At 43.2% G+C, this 27309-nt stretch overlaps 1 protein-coding gene across 1 annotated transcript in view; it reads right to left on the reverse strand.

Moving 5' to 3' along the window:
• The window catches only part of KNDC1 (kinase non-catalytic C-lobe domain containing 1), an 895433-nt gene that overhangs the window by 77835 nt on the left and 790289 nt on the right, over positions 1-27309 (reverse strand). Inside the window, exon 29 of the mRNA XM_069611402.1 lies at positions 233-390. Coding sequence (XP_069467503.1) covers positions 233-390 — 158 coding nt within the window. The remainder of the gene's footprint in view (positions 1-232; positions 391-27309) is intronic.

Below are 27309 nucleotides of genomic sequence, written 5' to 3' on the forward strand. Positions count from 1 at the left end.
ATCAGTAACGATTATCTGTCTTTTGAGCATTCTTATTGGCTGAGAGGTCACTAAGGATCTCTCTGTGGTCATGTACATGATTAAAAGGTGGTACAATCTAGCATGTCGGTTTCTCTCATGTTCCTGTCAAACAACCAATATGTTTTCACCTGTAAAAGGTCCAGAAACGATGCTTTCTGGCAGCGGTTGACTACTCATACAATATGCTGCAATTTTTCAAAAAGATAGATACCTGAGTTTGGACCACTTGTAAGCTCCATTCGTCATTGTGAAGCCTCCGGTTTCAAGCTGTTGGACGTGCATTGCCAGTATGTGGGCTGAAGGAATTGTAGGTAGTATTTTAAATCGATCTCCCTCCATTAAACACAAGCTGTCACTTTTCAAAAACACCTAGAAACATTTTGAAGAAATCAACAAGGAGTATGTCATCAAACAAAATGTAAGGAGGGAAACTTAATAACCTGATGGCACTATAACTCCAGACAGACAAATGTGACAACGCACACAATTATTATTCATTGTACTATTCCATGGCGGATAAATAGAACAAAGAGAGAGAAGTGTAATGTAAATTCAGGTAGCCCTTCAAAAATATGCAAGTCTTAAATTGTTAAGAAAAATCTCTGATCATGCCAATCACAAGTTTGCCACGTGAGTCTCTCCGTCCTCCATTAACAACAGAGAGCCACTGCGTACAGCTATAACATGTGTACAACTCTGGAACAAGAGGAATACATTTGATGATGCGATGTTTCCTAAATTTTGCTCTAATTCAATAATTTGACATTCTATTCCTTGCCATGGCTATATGCACATTTTGAATTAAATGCAAAAATGGCTCAGCCACATTCTGCTCAGTGCTGTGGCAGTGCTAGGCTGTGTCCGCCTGAGTAGCACTACTCATAATATATGGCAAAAGTGTAACTTCAGGCAGCAGTGTCGCAATGCATGAACCTCAAAACTCTGCACGATGACCAGGATTTGGAGACCGATGTAAGTATGTTTCGACCTCCCCCTGAATTTTAAGGGCAAATGGATTTTGGCTGAATTTATGTATTTTCATACAGCACTTCTTGTTTTAATCCATCGGATTTCCATAATTTAAATTTAGCCTTATTTGGATTTTCAATTAACAGTTTTTCTGTTATGTCCGCTCCATGCATACATTTTTTGGGCAGCATTGCGCCAAGTTTTTGCAAAATCATCCTCAGCTGAAAGCAAATATTTTGATATGATCATAAGGAAACCATTGCTACTTTCCTTCACTACACACTTCCTAAACAATTGGCATATTTTCCATTTGTATATCGCATACAGTGAAATGAGGCCCAATTCATGTCTAAGTACAGCCAGTGATTCAGACATTGGAATCATTAGTGATTTTATCCAATAGACGCTTTCATATTTTGACCAATATACATAAATGTGACATTTCGTTGTCTCTGAACCATACAAAATAGTGGGAACAAGCTTTTGTTTATAGTAAACTATAAAAGGATCTATTGTGAATTTACAATATTTTTATTTTATAATTCTCATTTGAGATAAAGCTGTAGTGTTTAATTTGCAAGTGATCCTCATATGGCTTATCAGATAGATGGTTATTCACAGATTCCCAAATATATGTATGAGTTCACAGTCTGTAAATTTATATTCTGCAGTTGCCATTGATAGCATTTTTGACCTTTTAAGCCAAATTGGATAACTTGTGCCAACTTGATGTTAATGCTAATGCAATTTTTTATGGCATAGTTATCTAATGCATTCAACAGTATTCTCAGCCCTAATGGTGTTTTTGTTATGAGCACCATATCGTCAGCATAAAGAAGCCAATTAATTACGGTCCCATGCAATTTTGGCGGGTAAGTAATCATACCCATGAAGCTTCTCCCTATGTCCAATATGCCCGATATAAAAAAATTAAATGGGGCAGAGGCCAACAAGCACCCCTACTTCAATCCCCAAATTGTTTCTATTGGATCTGATAACAACCTATCATTCCTTAATCGTACTTGAATGGATGTATTGGTATCTAAATCTAATAACTTTGTATACAGCAATTCCCTTGGGAGAAGATCGAAAGCCAATCTGAAGTCAACAAACGCCATATATATGGCTTTCTTATGTTGTCTTCCCTGTTGTATGATGGCATTCAAAGTTCTAAGATTAATGGCCGTGCCCAGACCTGGCAGAAACTCAGTTTGAAATGGATTCCTATGGTTCATAATATCTAACCATTTGTTAAACTTTGCCAAAATGATACGAGCAAAAATGTTTTCCGGACAATCCCAAAGTGCAATTGGTCTCTATGAGACCGGATCTGCTCGATCTCCCTTTTTAAATATGGGCAAAATTATGGATGTTTTCCAAGATAATGGAATATTTCCAGTTGCCATGATCTTCTTAAATGTTAAATACAATATATGCACCCAAATGTCGGCATTTTTGTTTAACATTGAGTTATGAAGCCCATCTGGACCTGATGCCCGGGAAGTACTCAACTTTGAAATACAATGATGAATATCATCGATGTCGAAATTCACATCATGATCGCCAGTTATTTCATTCAAGTTATAACATAAATCAGGAAAGGGTGTCCGATATGCATTGCCAAAATGGGTTCTCCACAGTTGTTCTGGGATAGGATTAATTTGTACTGTGTGATGTTTATAGCAGCTACTGTTAAGTAGCACCCAAATTCCTCCGGAAGACTTCATAATAATCTGCTTCATCATGGATTCTCCATCATGCTGATATTGTATTGCACGTCTTCCTTTTTGCCATCTTTTACAGGCATTTTTAAGTTGTTTTATCTGAGCATATTTATCCACTGAGGATACATAAGTCAATTTCCTTATGATTTTCCTTAGTTCACTTTTTTAAAGTTTTACCTCATGATCAAAGGTGTGGAGATGACCATTGTTGCTCCGTTGACCACGCAGCCCTCCTGCTTTAAACAGTTGCATGGCCTGAACATAGCATGATCGATCTTAATTGTTAGATTTTTGATACATGTCATTAAGCATTTGTCTATATTACACTAACTTTGCTTCAGACCATTTTATTCAGTTTCCAGTGTTGTTAACTGTTAAATTTGCCATATGATGATTACTTAACTTTGTTCGTACCATAGGCCATTCACAAGTTATACATAACTTACTATGGTCACTCATTATTTTAGATTTTACACTAAATGATGTTACTTAACTCAGAAACTGGAGGTTAACATAGATGTAATCCAATATCGCATAGTGGCCATCACAATGCCATGTTGTTTGCAGGGGATTGTCCCCTTGAGTAAATCCATTCAGCATGGCATAGTTCATGTCTGCCATTATCGTAGAACAACGATATTAATCCAAAGTTCTAACAGGATTCCCCTTTGACAAGAGGTGGAGGCTTACATCACCCATAATAAATGTATGGGTGATAGAGTCATCCAGGAGCAAAATGTCAAGCATATTATTCAAATGTTAAAAACATTCATCAGAGGACAGATGTTTTTTGTCCCAGTAGATGTTAACAATGGTGAAGGAACTCTCACCTCTAAGAATTTTGACAACTTGGAAACATGGGGATGGTGATAAATGCCATTGAATTTCTAGTTGTTGGTCTTTCTGAAAAGCCATCATCAGGCCCACCATTGGACACCCCTACAGAGCCTCAATCGCAGGAACCACATACATGTTATAGAGATCCCATATGGGTGTTGTGCAAGGCCAAGTCTCTTGGAATACTATGATATCATATTTAAGAAGATCTTCACTCTTGGTATTAATAAAGTGTTTATACCCTCTTGTATTCTATGAGATTAGGCTAATTAACTCGGACAACAGGGGTTGTTATGATCTAACCTCATTATTTCGGTCCTGCCATCTTTTTTGTATGGCTGTTACTGAAGTACTTGATTGCTAATTTCTCTTATCCCCATATATTTTCACTCTCGGGGGATCAGGTGTTTTCTCCACCTTATTATGAACAGGTGAATCTTGACTCAATATAAAACCCAAATTGAAAAATGCCGTTCGAACTAGCCATAATGTGTTTAATACAACACCCAACTGAATATATGATCTTGCTTCAGTCAGATCACATTGTTCACAAATTCAACTAATCCAATATCTGTTGTCATTGAGTCTTCTAAAGCAGAGATTTCTCAGCAAATATTCAAAATTCTGGCACAATTTAAATCGTATTTTTGAAAAGGATGACCCCTGCATTCAATTAATAAGCGATGATGTTTTTTATATTGTTTTATCAACTGCGGATTTAATCCTCCTACCAGTTTTATCCGATGCAGCCAAAGTTCCACTCGCATGCCCCTGTGCCCACCCATCCTGGCCTACCCTAGATGTTAACTCATTCTCAAACCTCATTTGTTTTGTTTCTGGTCCTTTTAAAAGTAACTTGGTATTTGGAGTTAAAGTTTGAGTTAATTGGGTATTGTTTTTGGGCAGCTCATGTTGACTCTCCATCATAATTTGTTTTATGATTTGGTTTTCTTTATTATATTTTTCAAAGGAGGCCCGTATCTCATCTTGTAGTTCTTGTATGGTAGCATGTGTCGCTCTTATATCCTCCCCTGGATTTGATCCGGTCCAGTTACCAGCTTGATTTGTGAATCAGGGGCTGTAAAAGACTTATATACCGAAGGCTGCATATTTTCGATGTCATTTGGATGTAACTTCACAGACGTTTTTATTGCTGCTACTGTTTGTTATATAGCTTCAGGTTGTTTTATCACAGTTGGTTGTGACAGTAGCAATACCATTGCAACTAGGTCATCTAGGGGTTTATATACAGGTGGTTGATTTTTCACCTGATGTATTTCTAATTTATTATTCAGCCTTCTTTTTTCCTAGCAGCAGTAACAGACTTTGCAGCCTTTCTTACTTTACTTATTGTTTTTCCTGAGAACCCTATGTTACTTATAGATATTTGCTTATCTTTGTTGGCAGTCTCCATTGCAACTTTAGAGTGGGTTTTAGCATTGTTAAACAAGAACTCAAATGCATTGCCCTGTTGCTTCACAGTAGACCCTATGGGAGGCTGACATAGAGGTTCAGTACTCAATATATTGGGTTCCTGTGAGACTTCCACACTAATCACTTCAGGACATGGCAGAAACTGATTATTACTAGATGGAATAACCTGGGGGAGTTCAAGGCAACCATCCATATTTGTCTGTGTAATTTGATTAGTAGAAATGTGTTGAGGCTTACCATGACCAAGTGGTTCCACTTGTTGTTCATGTATAGGCAAGCCTCTATGTAAGGAGGTGCAGATTTTATTATTTTTATCCACATGGCCATCTTTGGTCTGCAAATTATTTACATCAGACCTTATTTGAAGAAGCAAAGATGTTTGTTTATTCAACTTTTTATCTAGTGTCTCGTATAACTTTGCCATCGATAAAAGCACCGTGTTCATGGCACTTAAAGTATTATTTAAGGCCGGTGCTTCAGGAAATGAAAACCGATTAGCCATCGTACCCATCTGCATATCATGTATGAAAAATAGATGGTCTTCAACAGGCTCACTAAATCTTGTTCGCCTTGGTGTAGGCGCTACACATGATAGGGACCTATTTGAACCACTAGATGATGACTTTTCAAACTATATCTGCAATTTGTATAGTTCATGCTCATCTTTCTTCAATGGGACTTTGCCCTTCGATACTTTATTTTCATTTATCATTTGGTAACACTCGCCTGTCTATACATTCATCAAATTGTATCAGGTCACGTGTGTTGGAACATATGAACTGCACATTTTGTTTATCAATTTCCTGATTATTTGTTGTATTCATAAAGTCCAGCATATCCTCATCTATCTCACCAGCCAATGTTGACTTTCCATACTCCTCTCTTAACATCTGTTGTGCCTGAACAGTACACATTGGGGGGTTTTTCAGCGAAGATCTACACTGATCTGTTTCCAAGTTAGATTCAGTGTCATGAACTTGTGTTGAGCATATTTCCCCTGTATTACATGCCAATTCTATTTGTATCAGTTATTTCTCTCCTAGTTTGATTCAAAACACTCACAACATTCGAGGTCATCGTACTGGCAGGCCTTTTTACCTTTATTCTGGGTAGAATAGTATGATTCAATTGTACATTCAGGTCATCAATAACAAATTGTGGGATGGATTTACTCCCTTTTGTTGCATCTGTTTTATAAAAGGTTTGGATGTCCACATTAAGGGAGACCAACCGCTTTTTCTCTTTGATCTTTTGAGCAATAAATGCTTTTTTTACTTTGTAAGTGCATGAGATTATATACTTCGGCGCCAAGTTTTGGCATACCTGTTTTTAACGTATAGACGTTATTTGACATACCCCAATTTAGGGGTTTGACACAGATGATGGTTATAATGTGTATAAATATATATAAATAAACACAAAGAAAAAAACTAAAAATAAACAAAGTAAGTTAAGAATTAAATAAAACAATTCGTACCACAGAATAATGAAGATCAATGCGCCCCCGCTAGCCTGCGAGACAGCCAACACACTTCGCCCAAGGCACTCCCGGTCAAGCTGCGTGCGCTCACGCGCCAGCACAATGTTTTTAAAAAGGTGAAGGTGGGATTGGAGGCGGGGCAAGGTCCTACGTTGGAGCAAAGGTCAGGAAAAATGTGTAAGAACCACAAGTTTGGCTTTCTTAAAATGGTAGTAAAAGTACAGTAGTTAGTTCTGGATATAGCCTACCACCACAGCCAATAGCAAAAGGTTGTCCAGGGAAACACGTAATGCATGGAGCGTGCAAGAGGTCCACAGCAAGACAGCTAACACACTTTGGCCAACGCACTTCCACTCAATGCTCAATGCATAACATTCATGTTGCCTCAAAGAGGGCAACTCCACCGTCAAACACACAAAACTAATGGTTGCAGACCCATCTGGTTCCATGTGTTAATTCCACCGCTAAAATATCACGATGCAAAAATATCACCATATTTTTAGTTTAGTTTAGTTTAGTTTATTATTTGTATAGCGTGCCATACCCTGGAGTATCAAGGCGCAAACAGACAAGGATATGCTCAGCATAGTTACAGGTACATAGAAATCAGATGAAGGTACAGAGATGCGCTGAGCTTGGTTACAGATATGCTCGGCTAATTGCAAGTACAGGAAAAGGCAGGAAGTGTAGACATAGGCATCAGCAATATTACAGCAAGCAGATATGAACAGGGAGAGATCAAGGACAGGGGAACAAGGAGCATGCTCCTGTTCACGTAATATATAGTTATATACAGTAGTGTACATTAGTGTACAATGTGACAAGTGGACTAGTTAGCTGTCGTTGGCTCTCAGCCACCTAGTGAGGTTTTGTCTAAATTTTGCGAAAGGCTGAGGTTCTCTGGCGTCATGGGGGAGGGAGTTCCATAACTGCGCAGCCTTGACCGGGAAGCTATTTCCTCCTATAGTGGCAAGTTTGAAACGCGGGAATTGGAGGCAGTTTGCGTTGGCTATTCTGGTAGGTCTGGAAGAAGTCCTTTTACGTAATCTATCCATGAGGTAAGGTGGAGCTTTGTTGTTGATACATTTGTGGGTGAGGGAAGCGATTTTGAGATTAATTTTGTCTATGGTGGCGAGCCATTTGTATTCTCTTCTTGTAGAGGATATATGCTCGTTTCTATTAATCTTGAGTGCTGCTCTCAAAGCATTGTTCTGGAGCACTTGAATTTTGTGGATGGTCTGTTTATTAGCTCCAATGTAAAGTCCATTACAATAGTCTAATTTGGATAGTATCAAGGCTCTGGCACGTGTAATGCAACTATCTGTGGAGAGGAATTGTTTGCTCGCTCTGATAAGTTTGCATGTATATGCTGTGGCAGAAGCTAGAGAGTTAACTTGTTTGGTAAAGTTCATGGTGGCGTCTAGGTAAAATCCTAAGGTTTTTACTTCGTGAGCTACTTTTATGTTGTTCCCATCGATAATGAAGTTGTCGTAATCAGGGCTGAGTTTGGATATATAGGTAGTGGTGCCCAGGATGATAAACTCAGTTTTATCATCGTTCAGGCATAGGCCGTGTGTGGCCATCCATGCCTGAACGATGCTATAGATCCTGTTCACTAGGGCCAGGTCCTTGGCGTAGTCTCCTGAGAGCGGGAGGAGGATCTGGGTATCGTCTGCGTAGTTAGTGTAGGCGATACCCAGATGATCCATTTCATCAAAGAGAGGCTTCGTGAAGACATTATAGAGGGTGGGTGACACACAAGACCCTTGTGGAACACCGCATGTTGTGGGGATTGGATCTGCTGAGGCTGATGGAGCGAAGACTCTCATGGTCCGATTACTCAGGAATTACTTGATCCAAATTATGGCCTCTTTTGAAAAGTGGGCTGCCGAGTCGAGGTGACTACAGAGGACTGTATGGTCCACTAAGTCGAATGCCGCTGATAGGTCCAGGAGGAGAAGTAGGGCCGCTTGGCCATTGTCTCTGCAATCGTCTATTTGGGCCTTAAGATCTATTAACGCTGTCTCTGTCCCATGTTGCGGGCGGAATCCTGATTGACGGGTTCCAAGTAAGTGGTTAGACTCTAGGAAGCTTTGAATTTGCAAGTAAGCCACTTTATCTAACATTTTTAGAAGAAAGGGCACAGTCGTGATGGGCCTGAAGTTAGTTGCAATGGCGGGGTCAAGGGTTTGCTTCTTTAGTAGTGGCAGTACCCAGGACTCTTTTAGGTTGATCGGTACTGAACCTGAGGTAAAGGAAGAGTTGATTAGTTTGGTTATAAATGGCGATAGTTCTCTTGCAGCATCCTTGATGAGTTGTGCTGGGCATTGGTCACCTTTGCAGTTAGACGTTTTAAATCCCAGGATGACCTTTTCTACCTCTATGGTCGATACCTTAGAAAAGCAGAATCGGGCTCCCAACTTGGGCTGTGGTGGTGGCGCTGAGCTCTGAGGGATGTGTGGTGTTAGTGATGCCTTCTTGATGGCAATTTTGGTTTGTAGGTTTGCTACTTTGTTTGTTAAAGCAAGTTGTATGTTAGAGCACCATTTTTCATCCTTGGTGCAGTTTTCTTGGGGTACAACGGGTGTTTCCAATTCTTTCAGAATGCTCAACAGTTCTTTGACACTAGATTTTGAGTTGGATATTCTAGTATTGTAGGTTTCTTGTTTGGCTAATAGTATTTCTTTCTTGTATTGGGAGGAGGCTTTGGAGAGGTTGAGTTTATTTTTGACTGATGGGGAAAGTCTCCAAATAGTTTCAAGTTTTCTTTTGGCCAGCCTAAGATTTTTCAGGTGGGGCGTGAACCAAGAATTGAGGTGTTTTTTAGGTTTGCTATTTCTTAGTTTGAGCGGGGCTATGTGATCCAGGGCTGAGGACATGGCTGCATTATAATGTTCGACTAACAGATTAGGGTCCATGCAGTCAGGTAGTGAGTTCAATTTAGGTATTATAACGGGCATCAGATTTTCTGCTGTCATTAGTTTTTTATTTCTCTTTGGCAGAGGTGGGGCAAGTGAGGACGGGGCAGTGACCCGGTGGGTTGTCACTGAGAATAATAGCAGGTGGTGGTCAGTCCAGATCTGCGGTACAGAATCTGTAATATTTACTTCGCAATTATGTTCTGCTATCCAATCAAGGATACGACCTTTGTTGTGGGTGGGTAGTTCAACTTTTTGGGAGAATCCCAGCTCTTTCAAGGTCAGAGCAATCGCTGTCAATTGGGTGTCCTTATTGTCATTATAGCCTAGATTAAAGTCTCCTAGCACTATTGTTTGGGATGTATTTTTTAGGTTATTGGACAGGGATGTCGAGATGTCCTCAGAGAAGGTTCCGATAGGACCTGGTGGTCTGTAGATGAGGATGATGTTTAGAGTTTGGGAGTTAGCGATGGCTATTTTGACCGTGAGGCATTCACAGGATTGCATATTGGTAGTAGTGATGATCCTCATGTCCAGGCTAGTTTTAGCTATGATTCCTAAACCTCCACCTCGGGAGGTAAGTCTGTCCACACGTAGGATTTTATAGTTGTCTGGGACTGCTAGTGATAAGGCTGGGCCAGCCGCATCATGTAGCCAGGATTCTGAGATGGCCAAAAAGTCTAAGTTGTCTGTGGCAATGATATCTGAGATCTCTGTGGCGTGTGCGACTAGCGACCTAAGTGCACCTTTGAGATATGGTTTGTGGTCAGCTAAATTAGGGCTGGTGGTGTTATGAATACCTTTGGTTGTCTGTTTGGAATTGTTTATTTTGGGTCTGTTGGGCTTAGGCTGTTTCCTAGTAGGTTCCGCAATACCCTTCAAGGGTAACTGTATTTTATTTTGGAATTTTGATAGTTCAGCTTTCTTGGCTGGTAGCTCATGCAGTTTGGACAGGCGAGCAAGTAGTCTTAGGTTTCTGTCTACAGTGTTGCATGTCCTTTGTAGAGTGGTGCTATCTGGATAGTGGGCCATTTTAAGTCCAGTATTGGGTTGTTGAGTGTTGAGCATGATATGGCAGGTGCAATGGGTGGAATAGGACGTGGTGCGAAGACTCAGAATGTTAACTTTGGTGCTTATTTTAGGTGGTTTTATTCCTAATGTGATGAGGAGGGCGATATACAATGCAGATCAAATGTGGTCAATTAGCGACCATAGGGCACAGTACAGAGCCAGGGTGACCTGTAGGCAAGACCCAGGGAGTACATGCTAAGTGACTGGATAATAATCAGATAGGAGTAGTTTCAATGGCAATTGAGGTGGCTAAGACTAGGTAGGCTAGATGCAACTATCAGGCTAGGTACAGTTTCAGTAGCAATTTGAAAAGGCCAAGAACAGGCAGGCTAGATGCAGCTGTCATGCTAGGTACAGTGCCAAAGCACAAGGGCACAATGCAAGTCAAGTGTGGTCTATTAGCGACCATGGGGCACAGTACAGGGCAAGTGTGGTCTATTAGCGACCATGGGGCACAATGCAGATCAAATGTGGTCAATTAGCGACCATAGGGCACAGTACAGAGCAAGTGTGGTCTATTAGCGACCATGGGGCACAATGCAAATCAAATGTGGTCTATTAGCGACCATAGGGCACAGTACAGAGCAGGTGTGGTCTATTAGCGACCATAGGGCACAATGTAAGTCAAATATGGCGACCATAGGGCACAATGCAAGTCAAATGTGGTCTATTGGCGACCATAGGGCACAATGCAAGTCAAATATGGTCTATTAGCGACCATAAGGCACAGTACAGATCAAGTGTGGTCTATTAGCGACCATGTGGCACAATGCAAGTCAAATGTGGTCTATTAGCGACCATAGGGCACAGTACAGATCAAGTGTGGTCTATTAGCGACCATGTGGCACAATGCAAGTCAAATGTGGTCTATTAGCGACCATAGGGTACAATGCAAGTCAAATATGGTCTATTAGCGACCATAAGGCACAGTACAGATCAAGTGTGGTCTATTAGCGACCATAGGGCACAATGCAGGTCAAATGTGGTCTATTAGCGACCATAAGGCACAGTACAGATCAAGTGTGGTCTATTAGCGACCATAGGGCACAATGCAAGTCAAATATGGCGACCATAGGGCACAATGCAAATCAAATGTGGTCTATTAGCGACCATAGGGCACAATGCAAGTCAAATATGGTCTATTAGCGACCATAGGGCACAATGCAAGTCAAATATGTCGACCATAGGGCACAATGCAAGTAAAATATGGCGACCATAGGGCACAATGCAAGTCAAATGTGGTCTATTAGCGACCATAGGGCACAATGCAAGTCAAATATGGTCTATTAGCGACCATATGGCACAATGCAGGTCAAATACGGTCTATTAGCGACCATAAGGCACAGTACAGATCAAGGGTCTATTAGCGACCATAAGGCACAATGTAGAAGTTGAGATACATGTACTGTTTCTACATGTGGCAATGGAAAACAGGCTGGATTCGGTATGCTAGAGAGGGCCCATATGGGTGCCCAAGTGCTCTAGGAAAGAGAAAAAAACAGGCAAGTGGCTGGAATCTGGAGCACAACTAGGGGAGGCATATGGCCTACCTTGCATCTGGCAGGGCTCGTAACCAACGATCCTGAAACCTGCTGCTCCTGCAATGGTTTGCGGGATCTCCTACTCCTCCGGCCTTCAGTTGTGATGTTGGCATAGAGATCATACTGCAGGTACGAGCACGGGCCGAGTAGCGCGCGCCAGCGTGCTAACAGGGGGCAAACAGGGGCCTTAGTATGGGCCTTTGTTGTGAGGCCGGCGTTTCCGCCTGCCGGCGGAAGAGGATTGGTATACAGGGGCTTCGAATGCTCAACAGCTGATCCACGCGGTCAGAGCCTCGCTCTGGTGCCGCGATGCGCCCGCCATTGCTCAGTCAGGCGGAAGAATCTGCCAAGGTCAGGCGATTCTCTGGATGCGGTGCACTTCAAGGGGAAATCACGGCGTGCGGCTGAAATAGGTGTGCTCAAGGGGCATACCTATCTGGTATAGGAGGACCTCACCTTTGAGGATTCTGGAGTGGCAGGGCAATCCGGTGCACGGCTGAACCGTGTGTAGTTGGAGCCGCTCCTGGGCTCGAGAGGCTGGGGCTCCTGCCCTCCTCCGTGGTGTGCTGCTGCGATGAGAGGCGAAAATTCACACATGGACCCTGCGGGGGGACACCCCCGCAACCCCTGCATCATTTTTTAATATGTGGGGGACACATCCCCAACCCCCGCTCCCACATAATATCCCCAACAAAAATATTGTCTATGGGGAACCAAATGGCCATATCTACGGTGATATTTTGTTGGGGATATTATGTAGCGATACCCTGCCGGGTGGGAACCTACCCAGAGAACAGGTTATTTGGCCTTGTTTGTTCTCGGTAGAGGGGCTCCCAGACCTTTTGCATATATGTTTAGGGACTTGAGGTTTCACCCTAGGTTACCCAGGGTAATCCAGACGTGGACCCCTTGCTCACTGTGTTTAGAAAGGAACAGCTTCACCTCACTGATGAGGCCCGACTAGGCCGAATAGCACATGTCTGGGATTGCTGTTGGTACTATTGTTCAGAGGAGAATTGCCTAGCATTTCGGTTCTGGACTGTCCAAGTGGGTGGGACCAGAATGATATGCAAATGGCTATTTGTACTCTGTGAAAGTTACAGTGAGCTAAAATGTGGCTGTAGACCCTTCTGAGTGGGACCCTACCCAGAGAACAGCCTTGTTCATTCTTGGTAGAGGGGCTTCCAGAAATTTCGCACACACAGTCATTTCTAAACACAAGTATTGGCAAAGCCAATAGTTTTGTGTTTCCGGTTGTTTATTGTTTACATTTATTTATTTATTGTGTTTTGTCAAAACAAAACTTTTCATAAAAATACATCAAATACATAAAACCTTTTACAGAATATTACATATTTTGTTTCACTGAAATGTTTATTTTTTGGGATAGTACTGGAGAGACAACATTCATATTTACATACTCTACAAAACAATCTCACATAAATACATTCTGAAAACACATTGCTAGTAAAAGAGTTGAATTATTCAAAGTTCGAACTATAAAACTCCACAATTGATAAAGAACAATTTGAACAGCATTGGAATCAGTGTTTAAACAGTAATTCAAATATTCATCAGTTTTGATGGAATCTTGATGGTGGAGAAACTTTCCCAAGATGTTCATATAAAAGCGTACTATTTTGGAGCATTCAGTAAAGACATGTTTTGCAGGTTCCATTTTGTCTGGTTGCTTTCATATTCAGCAATATCTTTTGTCATTATTGAGATTTAACTGAGCGCCCCAAAGGGCCAGTAACAGCAGTTGGTTAGTGTGCAGTAGCATTATCACTCTGAGCACAGCAGGGTCGGGACATTGCAATAAGTAACTTTGATGACGTTTAAATCTGTGCACTACTTTGGATACAGACTTAAAGGTCCTCACCTTGGTCAGATGTGTGCAGGTGCTGCACCAGGCCCATCTATCTAATCTTTGATTGAATGCTCTCCTCAACTGCTGGTAGCTTTTGTTTAAATTGAAATTTGGTGTCCAGGTCAAGTCGTCAAAAAGTCAAAAAATGTAACATTTAGCTGTTCATAATAACTCCCTTTTTATGGTAGCTTCTAGATCGGAATTGTTTCCCAACCTACGTAATAGAGGGAACGTGGGGGTCATTTTGGACTTGATGAACACTTCACCCCACCTTGTCACGGCCATACCTTTCAGAGAGATCAACCCCAACTCCAACTGCAGGTATCAATGGGTGTCGAGGGGATAATCCCAAAATTGACCTCCAAAAATAGCCCTCTAAAAGGTTCAAACATTCATAATCTTTTATGGAAAGGGCTTCTAAACCATAAAGAATTGCAGGGCAAAACGATTGCTGATAGAAGATCAGTATTCCCTCTAAAGTGTATCCCGCCAAGGTTCTGGCAAACAAGCCCACCAAATGAGTATGCTTCTTTGCTTTCAATATATTGGATTCTTTGATTCCGCCATATTCTGCCTTGCGACACATCTCTAAGCCCAGGCACATGTAATAAGAAGTGTAATTAAGGATGCCTAGGACTTATTGCATGGGTGTTGTATTAACTTTTTTTGTTTCTGACTAACACTGTCTTGGTCTTGTTGAGATTGATATCCAAACTGTTTTTGTCAGTGCAAGCACTTAATTGATCATGTTCCTCATGCCAGTGTAAGTTTGATCAAACATGACCATGTCATCAGCATACAGCATTGTTTCGATAGGCATGTCACCTATTTTGGGGGCCAGTGAGTAACAGCTCTCAAATAACTGGGCAGGTCAGCCAATGTTGAACAACAGGGGAGCCAGCGCACAACCTTGCTTGACTCCCCTGTTGACTGATTCTGAAGACATTAGGAGACCCTCACCGTTCAGGTGCACACACACACTAGTGTTCTCATGCAAAGAAACAAGGATGTGGAGCATCCACTCCGGACAGCCCTTCTGAAACTGATGTAAAATATTGTTGTCATCAACCCATACTGTCAGTGCTTTCAACACAAACGCAGAGAATAGTTTGCCTGAGATGTGAAGCATGGACAGCAGTCAGTAGTTTTCTGGCATCGATCGATTTCCTTTTTTGTATACCAGAATTAACACTGACTGCCACCATGTCTAAGGAATGCACCATTCACTACAGGCCCTTGTAAATAGAACATGTACAATCCTGGCCCACCTGTTCGGTTCTTTCTTAAAAAGAACATTCGCCAGACCGGTTGGTCTTGGAGCACGTGAACATTTCAACTTACCTATTGCTGTCTCACAACTTCATGACCAATATTTGAAGGCCAATATTCACTTTCACTTGCGTCCAGGTTCAAGGGGGGTGAGGAAGACATATTAGAACTGATAAATTGGCACCATTTTACCTCAGCAATGGGATGAATGATGTGAACAGAACGTTCTCCTTTGACATTGGTCAAAAGGTCCCAGATCAAACGAGTCTGATGGCTCCTAAATGCTGTCAACATTCTTTGCCACCCTGCGTTACTAATTGACATGATGTGCCTCTTCACCCAGTTCGATAGTGATTTTTATTAATCTTTATCAATGTATAACTTCTAGAGCAACCACTGTTGTTAATATATCTTATATCCATGCATAGCTTTCGCTTTACATCGCAAATCTCAATTTCAAAGGCACTTGTGTGTTGTTTCCTGGAGGTTAATCATGGCTTAATTTTATCACCTCCCACAGTTTGGGCAAAGTGTTTAAAATGACCTTTAATCTCATCTGCACTAGAGTGTGTAAACCCTACGACAATATTTTGTCATAATTCAAGAGTTTGTATGCATGCTTTTTCAATGTTGGTTTGTGTCCATGTTATGCGGCTTCCCGCATTGTTAACCACAACTCTACTTACAGCGTACACATAACCACAACTCTACTTACAGCGTACACACCAGCCTCTCTGGCACAGAAATCTTGATTCAAAGCTAAGATATGGTGTTCGCTGTACATGGTAGTAATCACTCGTAAATCAGTGACCAGTTCCAGTAGAGCATTGCTACCAAAGTAATAATCTAATAAGGCTCTCTTGGATCCACTATGCCAAGCAATCTTTCTAGGGTTGTTACCTGTTTGATTGACCGTTTAATTGTTTCATTTACCATTTGTCCAAGAAACTCACCCACTCTTTGCCTCTTTTATTGCTGTGTGTATGTATCATCTTACCTCTACGTTCTCGTAGTGAGGAACAGAGCATTAAGGTCGCCCGGCCCCAAATAGTCATTTGTGCTAGATTTTACCCAGGATGCCATTATACGGTCAATGTATTCAAGTGTCTCCTCCCTAACAAGTTTTGCAGGCACAGAATACAGATTTATAATGAATATTATCTTTTCTTCCTGTTCTTTTTTGGGTCTTACTTCTATCGCAATTATGTTCTTAATTTGGTTATCGGGCAACATACATTCTGAATACAGCCCATTTTTAACACCCACCAGTAGCCCTCCACAGGGGCATCCTTTGTTGCCCTTCTTAGCACTGACACAATGAAAATGGTAACCATCTAAATGGATAGAATCTCTTAGCAAGGTTTCTTGAAGCAGAAATATCTCATGTTCCAACAACAACTCGGCTGAGCCATCCTTTAGGAGGAGATGGGAGTGGCCTCTCGTGTCCCGGCTAGCCACTCTGCAATTTTCAATGACCAGAGAAGGCAGGCACTGGAAGGACACTTTTCAACGATTCCCACCCCCTCTGATCATCGAATTTGAAAGTGGGTGATGGAATCAAAGTGCTTTCTTTATGCACTGCCTGCGAGTCTTCTTAGATTTCAAACAACAAACTTCAAAAGATTTGGTTCACTCTTTCTTGTCTATCACATAACCCAGATAATTCAGAGATGACTTATTTGAGCGAATTAAAACAGCTGTTTCTGCCAGTATACAATGGACTCACAAAGTGCGGCCATTTAATGACTTGATAAATACAAAATCAAAAGATTTGAAAATTCGCAGAGTGGGTATTTTGTAACACAAGCCCAATAAATCAGAACGATTTATACATTTTTTCAAATAAATTAGAAATGGGCTCAGCAGTAATTGTTAAAGCTATAGGGTCAAGGGAAATTGCTGTTTCACTGTTTGCTGTGTGTGACTCTGCTAGAGTCAGAGCCGTTGTAACTGCCTGAAAGCCACTGTAAATGGCGACCATCAATGGTAAATTAATGGGCTTGTTCCGTGCTTCATTAACCTTTAAATTTGTTGTTAGTGCCTGCATTGGTAATAAGTCAGCAGGCTATTTCTGGGTAACATTCAGTGGAGTAACTTTGCTGAAAATGTTGAGGGGACATGACATCTGAAAAAAAGGTGCCCCAGCCAAATTAATTGGGACAGAATGGTGTGCCCTGAACGTTGGGGGGGACAAACACTCCTGTGCCCCCCCAAAATACGGCCATGGTAACATTGTTATTAGAATGCACTAAACGAGCTGTTGCTGGACCATTTTCATATGCTGAGTCTTTAACAAACCAGCTGGTTAATGTACCTGCACTCTGTGAAGACCTACTCTTCCGATGTAGTTCTCTCTTGCGTTGCTTTTTTCCCCATCTGGGACGCATCCCGCAGTCATTGTGAAATTAAGGGGCTGCTCGATGTTGTGATGTGGAGTGTTGGGGTGCTGTGGAGTGGGGGTGTAGAGTTGTAGGGTATATGCGTATGGTGGGGGTGTGGATGTGTAGAGTGGGGTGGAGGTATGTAGAGGTGTAGTGGAGGTGTGGTGGTGGAGTGGGTGGTATAGTGGTGTGGAGTAGTGTGGTGGTGTGGAGTGTTGTGTAGACTGATGGGGTAGAGTGTTGGTGATGTGTAGAGTGGTGATGTGGAGAGATGGTGTGAAGTAAGTAACGTGGAGTGGTATGGTGATGTGGGGGGTTGGTCAGGGTATGTGGTTGGTATGGAGTTGCAGTTTGGAGCAGTGATGTAGGGTGTTGAGGTGTAAGGATGCCAGTGTGTGGTGGTGTAGCGTAACAGTGAAGAATGTTAGTATAGTGTGGTGGGGTAGAGAAGTGGGTGATTTAGGTGGTGGTGTGGAATGGTTGTGTGGTGGTTGGGGATGTGGAAGAGTAGAGGTGTCATGGTTTAATGGTGATTTATAGTGTATCATGATGGTGGTAGTATAGAGAAGCAGTGTGAAGGTATAGAGTGGTGTGGTGTGGGGGAAATGTGTGGTGGTGTGGTGGTGGACTACTCGCAGCAGAATATCCCTGCATGGCACCCGTCCTTACACAACTGCCCCACAGACAAATACCCTACATGCTGTTTGGAGGCGGCAGAAACAGAAGAACATCCTATGGCCTGGTCGTGCTTGGGTGCAGCACAAGTGTTTGGAATGATTTCTCTTTTTGGCAACTTTCCCTCCATATTCTATGGACCCAAAAGGTTTTGTTTTTTAACCTGTCTTGACTTTTTACAGAGAAGTGAAGCCTTCAGCTTCACAATCCTGGCCCCCTGCTCATTTGTCATGGGGAAACTGACCAACCTTTCAGACTATCAGTACTGGGAAACTATGTTTCCCTTTTATCTTTTTACTTTTTACCTGTTTTAGAAACTTCTCTAACACAGTGCATGGGAATACTTTTGCATCACCCTAGTCTTTTACACTCGATTTTTTGGTTATTTTGATATGTGCCTAACGAGAAGCTGGTGGCAGCAGTTACATTTTTTATCATTTTTGCAGTACTTTTAGTGTGCACATGTGTTTGCAGCATCTGGCTACTACACATGGATAGTGCCCTAAAATGGCCATGCCACAAGGTTTTTCACTTGTTCTTTGGAAAGCTCTTGTATGGTCATGCATTTACCTGGGAAAGCTACTGTTTTTGCAGGCTAGTGCATGCCATTTGTGTGTGGAAACAGGAAGTGGGTGGGACTATCTGGTCCCAGTCCCTAAACTGTGGTGCCTGAAAGTCTAGTGTCCATGCACGAGTGTGAGTACAACCCACACGGTCCCTGATTGGACGACTGCTGGCTGAGTGAGCAGATCCTTGCTATTGGAGTGCTAAGTTCATCTGAATTTAGGACAAGAAGAGAAGTCTTGCAGCCATTCCAGAAGATCAGTGTTTGAGCCAAGTATCCTGTGTAGCCATGCAGCTGACCGAAGACCCCTGGACAACTCCTGAAGACTGGTGACCTTAAATACAGCTGTCCCGGTGAAGCCCTAACTGACCTTAGAAGGCCCTCTGCAGTTGTTTAACCCTTGAACTGGTGGGACTAACCAGTCTCAATTTCTTCTCGCAATCCTGCAGCTTTGAGCCTTCAGAATCATCCTTTAACCAATGGGTGAACCGACCGTCCCCGAATCGGGCTACTGCACCAGAAGCATTGCAGTTCCGCATTTTCCCTTAGAACTTCGGTGGTCGCCAGCTTGTTCTACAAGTCATCTTCCTGAAAAGATTCAGCATCCCAGCATCAAGGGATCCTGTCCTGGAAGGTCTTCTTTGATTGCGGCAGGAGAAGTGACTGCTGTTGCCCGTGTGAGGTGACTGTTACCATAACCAGATTTCCTCCACCTGGAAGAGTATCCTGAAGAGGACTGCCTCGTTGTCTGTCATATTTCTTCATCAGAAAGGGTTGCACTTAGCTTCTGGACCCGACCGGAATCCGCCTTTAGACTGGCAACTCCTGGGCTTCCTCTACTGGATCCTACAGTGGGAAAGTCGGACATGCCATGTCATGTGGGAAAATCAGAGCAAGGGTGGTCAAAAATTGCAATAGTTACAGCCACTCCTGTATCCCCTATATCAAACCATATAATAAATACAATGTTGTTTATTCCATTTTTTTGCGTTTTAAAGTATCTTAATGATTCTAAGTGAACTGGCCGCGGCTGATTTTGCCACGGCCGGAATGTTCGCATGAGAAAGGTGCGAACATTCAAAAGTTTGCACCTTTCTCATGCAAACACACTTACATACTATGGGGGCTACAGGGGTTTCCCCCGCAACACCCGCTCACTATACTGTAAAGTATAGTGAGCGGGTGCTGCGGGGGACACACCTGCAGCCCCTGTTTTTGTGAGTTTTTTTGCGGGTGTGCTGCGGGGGTGTCCCCCGCAACACCACGCTCACTATGCCACACAATATAGTGGGTGGGGTGTTGCGGGGGACATCCCCGCAGCCACCACAGTCTTTTTTTTTACTTAACTGCAATGCTACCATCCAATGTTTGAACTTTTGGTGTTCGAACGTTTGGTGGTAGCATTTTTCGGTCGTTTTGTAGGTCAGACCTTTTTTTGTCGGTCCAATCTTACAAAAATATGTTACTTACCTGTCAGATCCTTGAGAAGTCTTCTAGAACCTTTTTCACCAACACAAGAATCCTTTCTAACTTTGTCCCATCTCCTAAAGGAACTTTGTGACTTTTGGACACAAGGCCACATCAACCTAGGGATTGGACTCATAATGTTAGGGTATTACACCTGAGAACTGGTTTTCCTAACTGCATAATTACTTTCCTTCCTTTCAGGTGTTTAAGTAAATTGTATGTATTTCTACAAACCTAAGATGATTGTATGTATGTTTTAAAACTAAGTGCTGTGTGATAATATTACCTGCTTGTTTCATTTTACTAGTGTGTTTTGGGCCTATGATAAATAGAGTATTTTATACTTACCTGTCTAAGTAGAATCATTGTGTATATCAATGTGCATGATCATTGTGGAGCCCTGACTACACTCACTCCCTCCTGAGACTAAGTCTTGACCACTCTCCATGCTTACATTCATTGTTTTTGGCTAACCTCTCAGAGTTCCCCTGTTCAAATATCCATCTTAACAAATTGGTGCTACAGCGGTGAGGATAAGGTCTTGGGTACCACAGTGTTGTCCACTGGTGTAGTATATTGATTCTAGTTATAGAGAACACTGTGATTTGAATCTTTTAGCAATATAACAGTCACTTACTCTTTTTTTAAATATGGAAAAATTCATCACGTCCACTCTTGCTGCTCAAAAGTAGAGCACCTAAAGAAATTGGGCGTAGACAGAGAACTGCCATCCTCTGGTAACAAGCTGATTTAGTACATAGATTGATGATCAGGAGTCAAGGATTGTTCCTTTGCCTGGTAATAGTGATGCGGTAGGTGCTTAGGCTGACGCTAGCAGTAGCAACGGACTTGTAGTGACTGCAACCTTTGAAAGGGCAAAGGAAGAGGAAGAAGAAGAAGAGTCTGCTCATGCTTTCTTGACAACTTCTGAAGCTAAGGTCTTGTGGGAGTTTTAGAGAGAAAAGCCAGGCTCAGACAAAAAGAGCTTGATTTCAACATGGGCAAGCTGAAATTTGACATGGTGGAGAAGCAAAAGGATAGGGATCACCAGTTGGAACTAGCTAGACTACAAGGGTCTCCATGCTCCTTCAGATGTTCTGGGAGTGGTTCTGGGTCCTCTTCACTTCTTAGATTTCGTATGGATCAGATCAGTATGCATTATGAGAAGAATTGCATCATAGATTGGCTAACAACTTTTGAGTATGTATGTGACGTGCAAGAAGTAGGTGAGTCTGACAAGACTGCATGGTTGCTCAGCAGACTGCCCCATTCTGGCTGCCGTGCCATGATGGACATGTCAAAAGCTGACAAAAAGGACTTTGACAAATTGAAACAGACTCTCCTCCTCAGGTTTAGGAAATCTCCTGTCCAATACTTCAGGAGATTCAGAGATTACAAAAAGAAAGAAAAAAATTACTTGGGTGTCTTTTGTCATGGATTCCCTGAAAATTCTGAGTGGCTCGGTCGAGGGCCATAAAGTAACCACTTTTGAAGGCATGTTCAATATGGTCATGCTGGAACACATTGTTGCCTCTTGTTCCCCTGAGCAGAAGCAGCATTTGGTAGATACTTAGGAGATAGATCCTAAGAAGCTGGCCATTGGTGCTGATTTATGGGTTGCCCATATTGTGTCCCATAAGGACAATCATGCTTCTGGTAAGCATGGTGGGGAGGGAAGTAAAAAGAAAAAAGACAATGGGATTACTGATAAAACATATTCCCATAAGGGCCACAACACGTTTTGAAAGGGTATATGCCAACTGAGCCTGGAAAGGGCAGTGGGTCTAACCATCCCAAATGTGGACGTGGCTACTCAAAGCCTCTCCACATTCACAGATCCAGTGGATCTTTTGTGACATGTGGAGCAAGTGACCACATAAATGGGACCCCAAATGTAAGGGTAACACCTTGGGGGTCCATCTGGCTTTTTCTCATGAAGAAGATGAGATCATCACAGGGGTATCCTTCTCTTTAGATACCTTGCCAAATGGTGAAGGATCTGAAGTAGAGTTAGTTCCCTTGGAACCTAGCAATACTGGAGCTTCTTGTCCCATACCTAATCAATCCCTACATTATTGTCCTGAGGATAGTGTACTGGTATCAGGCATGTGTGTCTCTAATATTAGGAACCCTGGGCCCATTCCAACGGTGGTAGATTCCACTGTGGTAAACCCAGAGCCTATTGCCAGAGCTCCTTTGGGTGCAACTCAGTTGACTGCAGGGCCCTCTCAACTTTCCAGTAATCCCTGTCATTGTAGCTGTGAATAGTGAAGTGGATAGGGCATCTGTCAGTGTGAGGAGACGAGTTCCTAGAATAGTTCTGTCAGATATCAGACTCCATGACTTAGGTCCTGATGGACACTCTGCAGACTCTTCAAGCGCTAGGTCTTAGGAACAGGCTGGCTTAGCCAAGTATAAGGGGAAGCCTAAGCCAAAGGGGGAACCTAAGTCTAAGGGAGAGAAAACAACACAGAGGAAAAGGCAAAGAAAACATTCCTACTACCCTACCTATAACATAAAACCCATCCAGGGGTGGATCATATCCCCCTGTCCCTAGTATGGGGTGGGGGTATTAGCAAAGATTTCTCTTTTAGGCACATTTCCCTCCATATTCTATGGACCTCCAAACATTTTTATTTTGTTTTTGAACCTGTCCTATCTTTTTACAGAGAAGTGAAGCCTTCAGCTTCACTTCCTGGCCTTTTGCTCATTTGGCATAGGGAAACTGACTTCAGACTATCAGTACTGAAAAACTATGTTTCCCTTTTGTATTTTTACTTTTTGCCTGTTTTAGTAACTTTTCTAACAGTTCAAACATCATCTTACAATGCAGTGCATGGGGATACTTTTGTATCACCCTAGTCTTTTACACTGGGGATGTTTGGTTATTTCTATATAGGCCTAAATACATGCTGCTGGTATCAGTTCCTTTTTATTATTTTTGCAGTACTTTCAGTGTGCACATTTGCATTTACAGCATCTGGCTACTAAATGTGGCTAGTGCCCTAAAATGTCTATGCCACAAGATCTCTTGCTTGTTCTTTGGCTATATTGTTTCTTGGCCTTCTTCCTAACTTCTCAGGTCAGGAAATACCAAATATGGTTATGCATTTGCCCGGGAAAGCTGTAGTTTTTGTGGACTAGTGCATGCCATTTGTGCATGGACACAGGAAGTGGGTGGGACTGTCTGGTCCCAGTCCACACTATGGTGCCTGAAAGTCAAGTCTAGTGTGCATGCAGGAGTAAAATCCACAGTGGTCCCTGATTGGACCACTGCTGACTGAGTGAGTGGTTCAGAACCTTGCTATTTGAGGCTGAGTTTGATCACTCACCTGAATTTCGGATATGAAGAGGAGTCCTGCAGCCATTCTAGGAGATCAGCGTTGTAGCCAAGTATCCAATATAGTTGTGAAGCCGACTGAAGACCTGTGTATGCCTCCTGAAGAGGCCTGGCAACCTTTCCTGCAGCTGTCCCATGAAGCCCTGCTGGACTACCCGATCTGAGAAGGCCATCTGCAGTGCTTCGACCCTTGAACTGGTGGGACCAACTAGTCTCAATTTCTTCTAGCATTCCTGCAGCTTTGAGTCTTCGGAATTGTCCCTGGACCTCCTAGTGGACTGGCCAGCTCTGAATTGGGTTACCGTGCCAGAAGAGTTGACGTTTCACGTTTTTGCATGGACGTTCGGTGGTTGCCAGATTGTTATACAGGCCGCCTTCCTTGCAAGTTTCAGTTTCCCAATATTCAGGGATTCTGTCCTGGAACATCTTCTTTGATCGCGACTGGAGAGATGACTGGTGTCACCTGTGTGTGGTGACTGTCACCAGAGCCAGCCTTCCCTCCATCTGTTAAAGTATCCTGATGAGGCCTGTATTGGTGCCTGCTGTATTTCTTCATCAGAAAGGGTTGCACTCAGCTCCTGGACGCGAACGGATACCACCTTGCACGGGCATCTTCTGGGCTTCCTCTACTGGATCCAACGGTGGGAACACCTACCTCTAGTGATTCCCAGTCGACCTGCCATGTCATCTGGGAAAATTGGAGCAAGGGTGGTGAGCAATCGCAATCATTACAGCCACCCCTGTATTTCCTATAATACACATTAGAATAAATGTTTGTTTATTCCTTTTTAAACATTGGTTTCAAAAGCTGCTCTAAAATATAGAAAGCATATCTTACTTACCTGAAAATCCTTGAGAAGTCTTCTGGAACCATTTTGACGAGCACAAGAACGTTTTCTAACTTTGCCCCCTCTCCTAAAGGAACCTTGTGACTTTTGAGCACAAGGCCCCATTCAACTTGGGGATTGGATTCATTGATATGGTATTTATAATGCGCCTATACCCAAGTGTTTCCAGGTGTGGCGAGGCAAAGGAGGGGGAACAGAGGGAAGACAGAGACAATGATCTTAAAGGCCAGGTGACATTGAGATCACACAAGTGCAGGGGAAGGGGGAAAGGGAACAGTGCAGTACATGGGATTGGCAGTAAAAAAATAAAAACTATTGAATAAATAAAAGCAATGAGTAAAAAGTGCAGCCAGCTGGTGGCAAGTACAAGGGTAAGTCCAGACATCATGTGTCAAGTGCTTGTAGGGGACTGCAGGGATAAAGAAAACAGTCCCCAAGTGCAGGGGTTGCCAGGGAGGAAGTGCAGGTGTGCAACTGGTGGGGGAAGGGCCCTGGGCCCAAGATCAGAGGGTGGTTAGGTGACCAGTGCAGTTTTAGTTTCAGCCAGGAATTCAGCAGGGGAGAGGAGGAGAGAAAGCAGAAGCAAAGAGGAAGGTTTTCAGCTGCTTCCCGAACCAGAGATGGTTCTCCTCAAGTTTCAGGTAGGCAGGGAGCTTCTCCAGAGGGAGGGCCCAGCCAAAGAAAGAGATCTACCACCAACTCGTTGCTGGGAGAAGCGACTGGCTCTGACGGAGTTGGAGGTGGTTGAGTGAAGAGCTCGAGAAGGAAGATATTTAGGCAGAGAGAGTTGAAGATATTGAGGCCCCAGATCCAAAAAGGCCTTGTGGACAATGCAGAGGGTTTTGAACGTACTTCTCGCAGCCACTGGGAGCCAGTGCAGAGATTTCAGTCCTGGAAAGATACGATCCCTGGTCTTGAGGCCAAGGACAAGTCTCGCAGTCCTGTTCTGGATGAGTTGCAGAGGGTGGAGAGTAGAAGCAGGCAAATATAGGAAGAGATTGTTGCAGTAGTCCAGCCTAGAGAGAACCAGAGCTCTGGAGACAGTGAGCTTCCGGGGGAAGGAGAAGAATGGAAGAATACCTCTGAGGAGGTGCGGCTGGAAGTGTGACTTCTTAAAGACATCAGAGATGTGAGGAAAGAAGAGAGTGGGGATTTGAAGATGTCCCAGAGGTTTTTAGCTTCACAGGTGGGAGCAGGAAGAGGGCCAAGCGAGGCCGGCCAGAGAGCGACAACAAAGGAGGGAGCAGGTGTGCCGATGAGGAGAATCTCAGTCTTACTGGCATTACGGCAGAGATCATTAGTGGCACACCACTCCTGGATAGCAGACAGACAGTCAGAGATGAGAAAAGGAGAAGTGGTGGCAGGGAGCCTAAAAATGAGTTCAGTGTCATCCCCATAGCACTGAAGGTTGGGCAGAGAGCGGCAATGCAGTGAGAAAGAAGTTCCAGGTATTGGTTGAACAGCTAGGGAGAGAGGTTAGACCCCTGGGGAACACCACAGGTAACAATAGAGGAGAGGAAGGACCTAAATTGTACCTGGGAGGGTTGGTCGGAGAGGAAAGAAGTCAGCCAAGCCAGGGCCTGATCAGTGATACCCAGGTTATCACGGAGATAGTTGAGCAGGATGCCATGGTTGACCGTGTCAAAGGCAGAAGAGAGATCAAGTAAGATGGGGACGCAGGGGTTGTTGGAATGAAGGTTGGAGAGCAGGTCTTCATGGATGTTCAGGAGAGCAGTTTCCGTGCTTCTGGCAGCTCTGACGCCAGACTGATGGTCATGGAGACAACCAACAGATTCAGTGTGAAGATTAAGCCGTGAGATGGCCAGCTTTTCCAGAAGTTTGCCCAGGAAAGGAGTGATGAATATTGGGTGATAGTTAGCCGGGCAGGACGGGCCGGCAGAGGGTTCTTTAAGAAGAGGGTGCACAAGGGAGTGCTCCAGGGGGGACGGGAAGACCAGAATGGCGAAGGAGTGGTTGCAAAAGTCAACCAGAGCAGGGGCCAAGTTGTCAATGTGGTCCTTGATAGTTTTGGAGGACCAGGGATGAACCTGTTTTGACACGACTTTCATAGATCTGACTTGTCGAGAAACCTCGTCTGGGGAGAACAGGGGAAAGGAAGAGAAGGAGGTAGGAGAGGTGGCCGAGGAAGGGCCAGAGGAAGAGCAGGGAGTAGAGGGGGCGGGGGAGAGGAAGAGAGAAGGGATAGGATGTCCTGAGTTTTAGAGGTGAAATGAGAAGCCAGGGCCGTGCAGAGGATCTGGGAGGAGACAGAAGAGGTAGAGACTGCAGCAGGTTTGGCCAGCTCCTGGCAGATTTTAAAGTGTTTGGCCAAGTTGTTAGATGCCGTAGAGACAAGGACTTGGATGTGGGCTCCCTTCTTGGTGCAGACAAAGAGGGCTTGTGATAACCAATTAATGCAAGTAGAAGCTACAATGGAGGAATTAATAACCATATGAAAGAGAAAGAGCAAATCAATTAATATGATTGGATGTAAATAGAGGATCTCTGATGAATTACCATTTATTTATCACTCAACGTTGGAAGTAGAAGCTTATAATGAGGTAACCAACTATTTACTGCAACATCCGTCGAGAAGTTTAAGGGAGGATTTTATGCGTTTAAAATTGAATTTGACATTGTTGTTTCTTCAAAAGAGATATAGAGTCTTAAGCCCTTTTTGATCACGTGTGATGCTTTGGGGATGCTGAGAATGTGCTGGTTGAGGGCATTTGTTTATTCGGATCACTTTCCAGACATAAAAATCTAACAAATGGCTTTCCATTCCGTTCTCGCATTCAGAACTTTGCAATGTTATCACAACTACCTATATGAGGTTCGCTTCCGACCCCCTTTCATGGCCTCAGTCGTTCAAAACACCGAACCAGGCAAAAACCATTCC

This window comes from Ambystoma mexicanum, chromosome 8 (assembly GCF_040938575.1).
Source record: "Ambystoma mexicanum isolate Mex_15411 chromosome 8, UKY_AmexF1_1, whole genome shotgun sequence".
Taxonomy (NCBI): Eukaryota; Metazoa; Chordata; class Amphibia; order Caudata; family Ambystomatidae; genus Ambystoma; species Ambystoma mexicanum.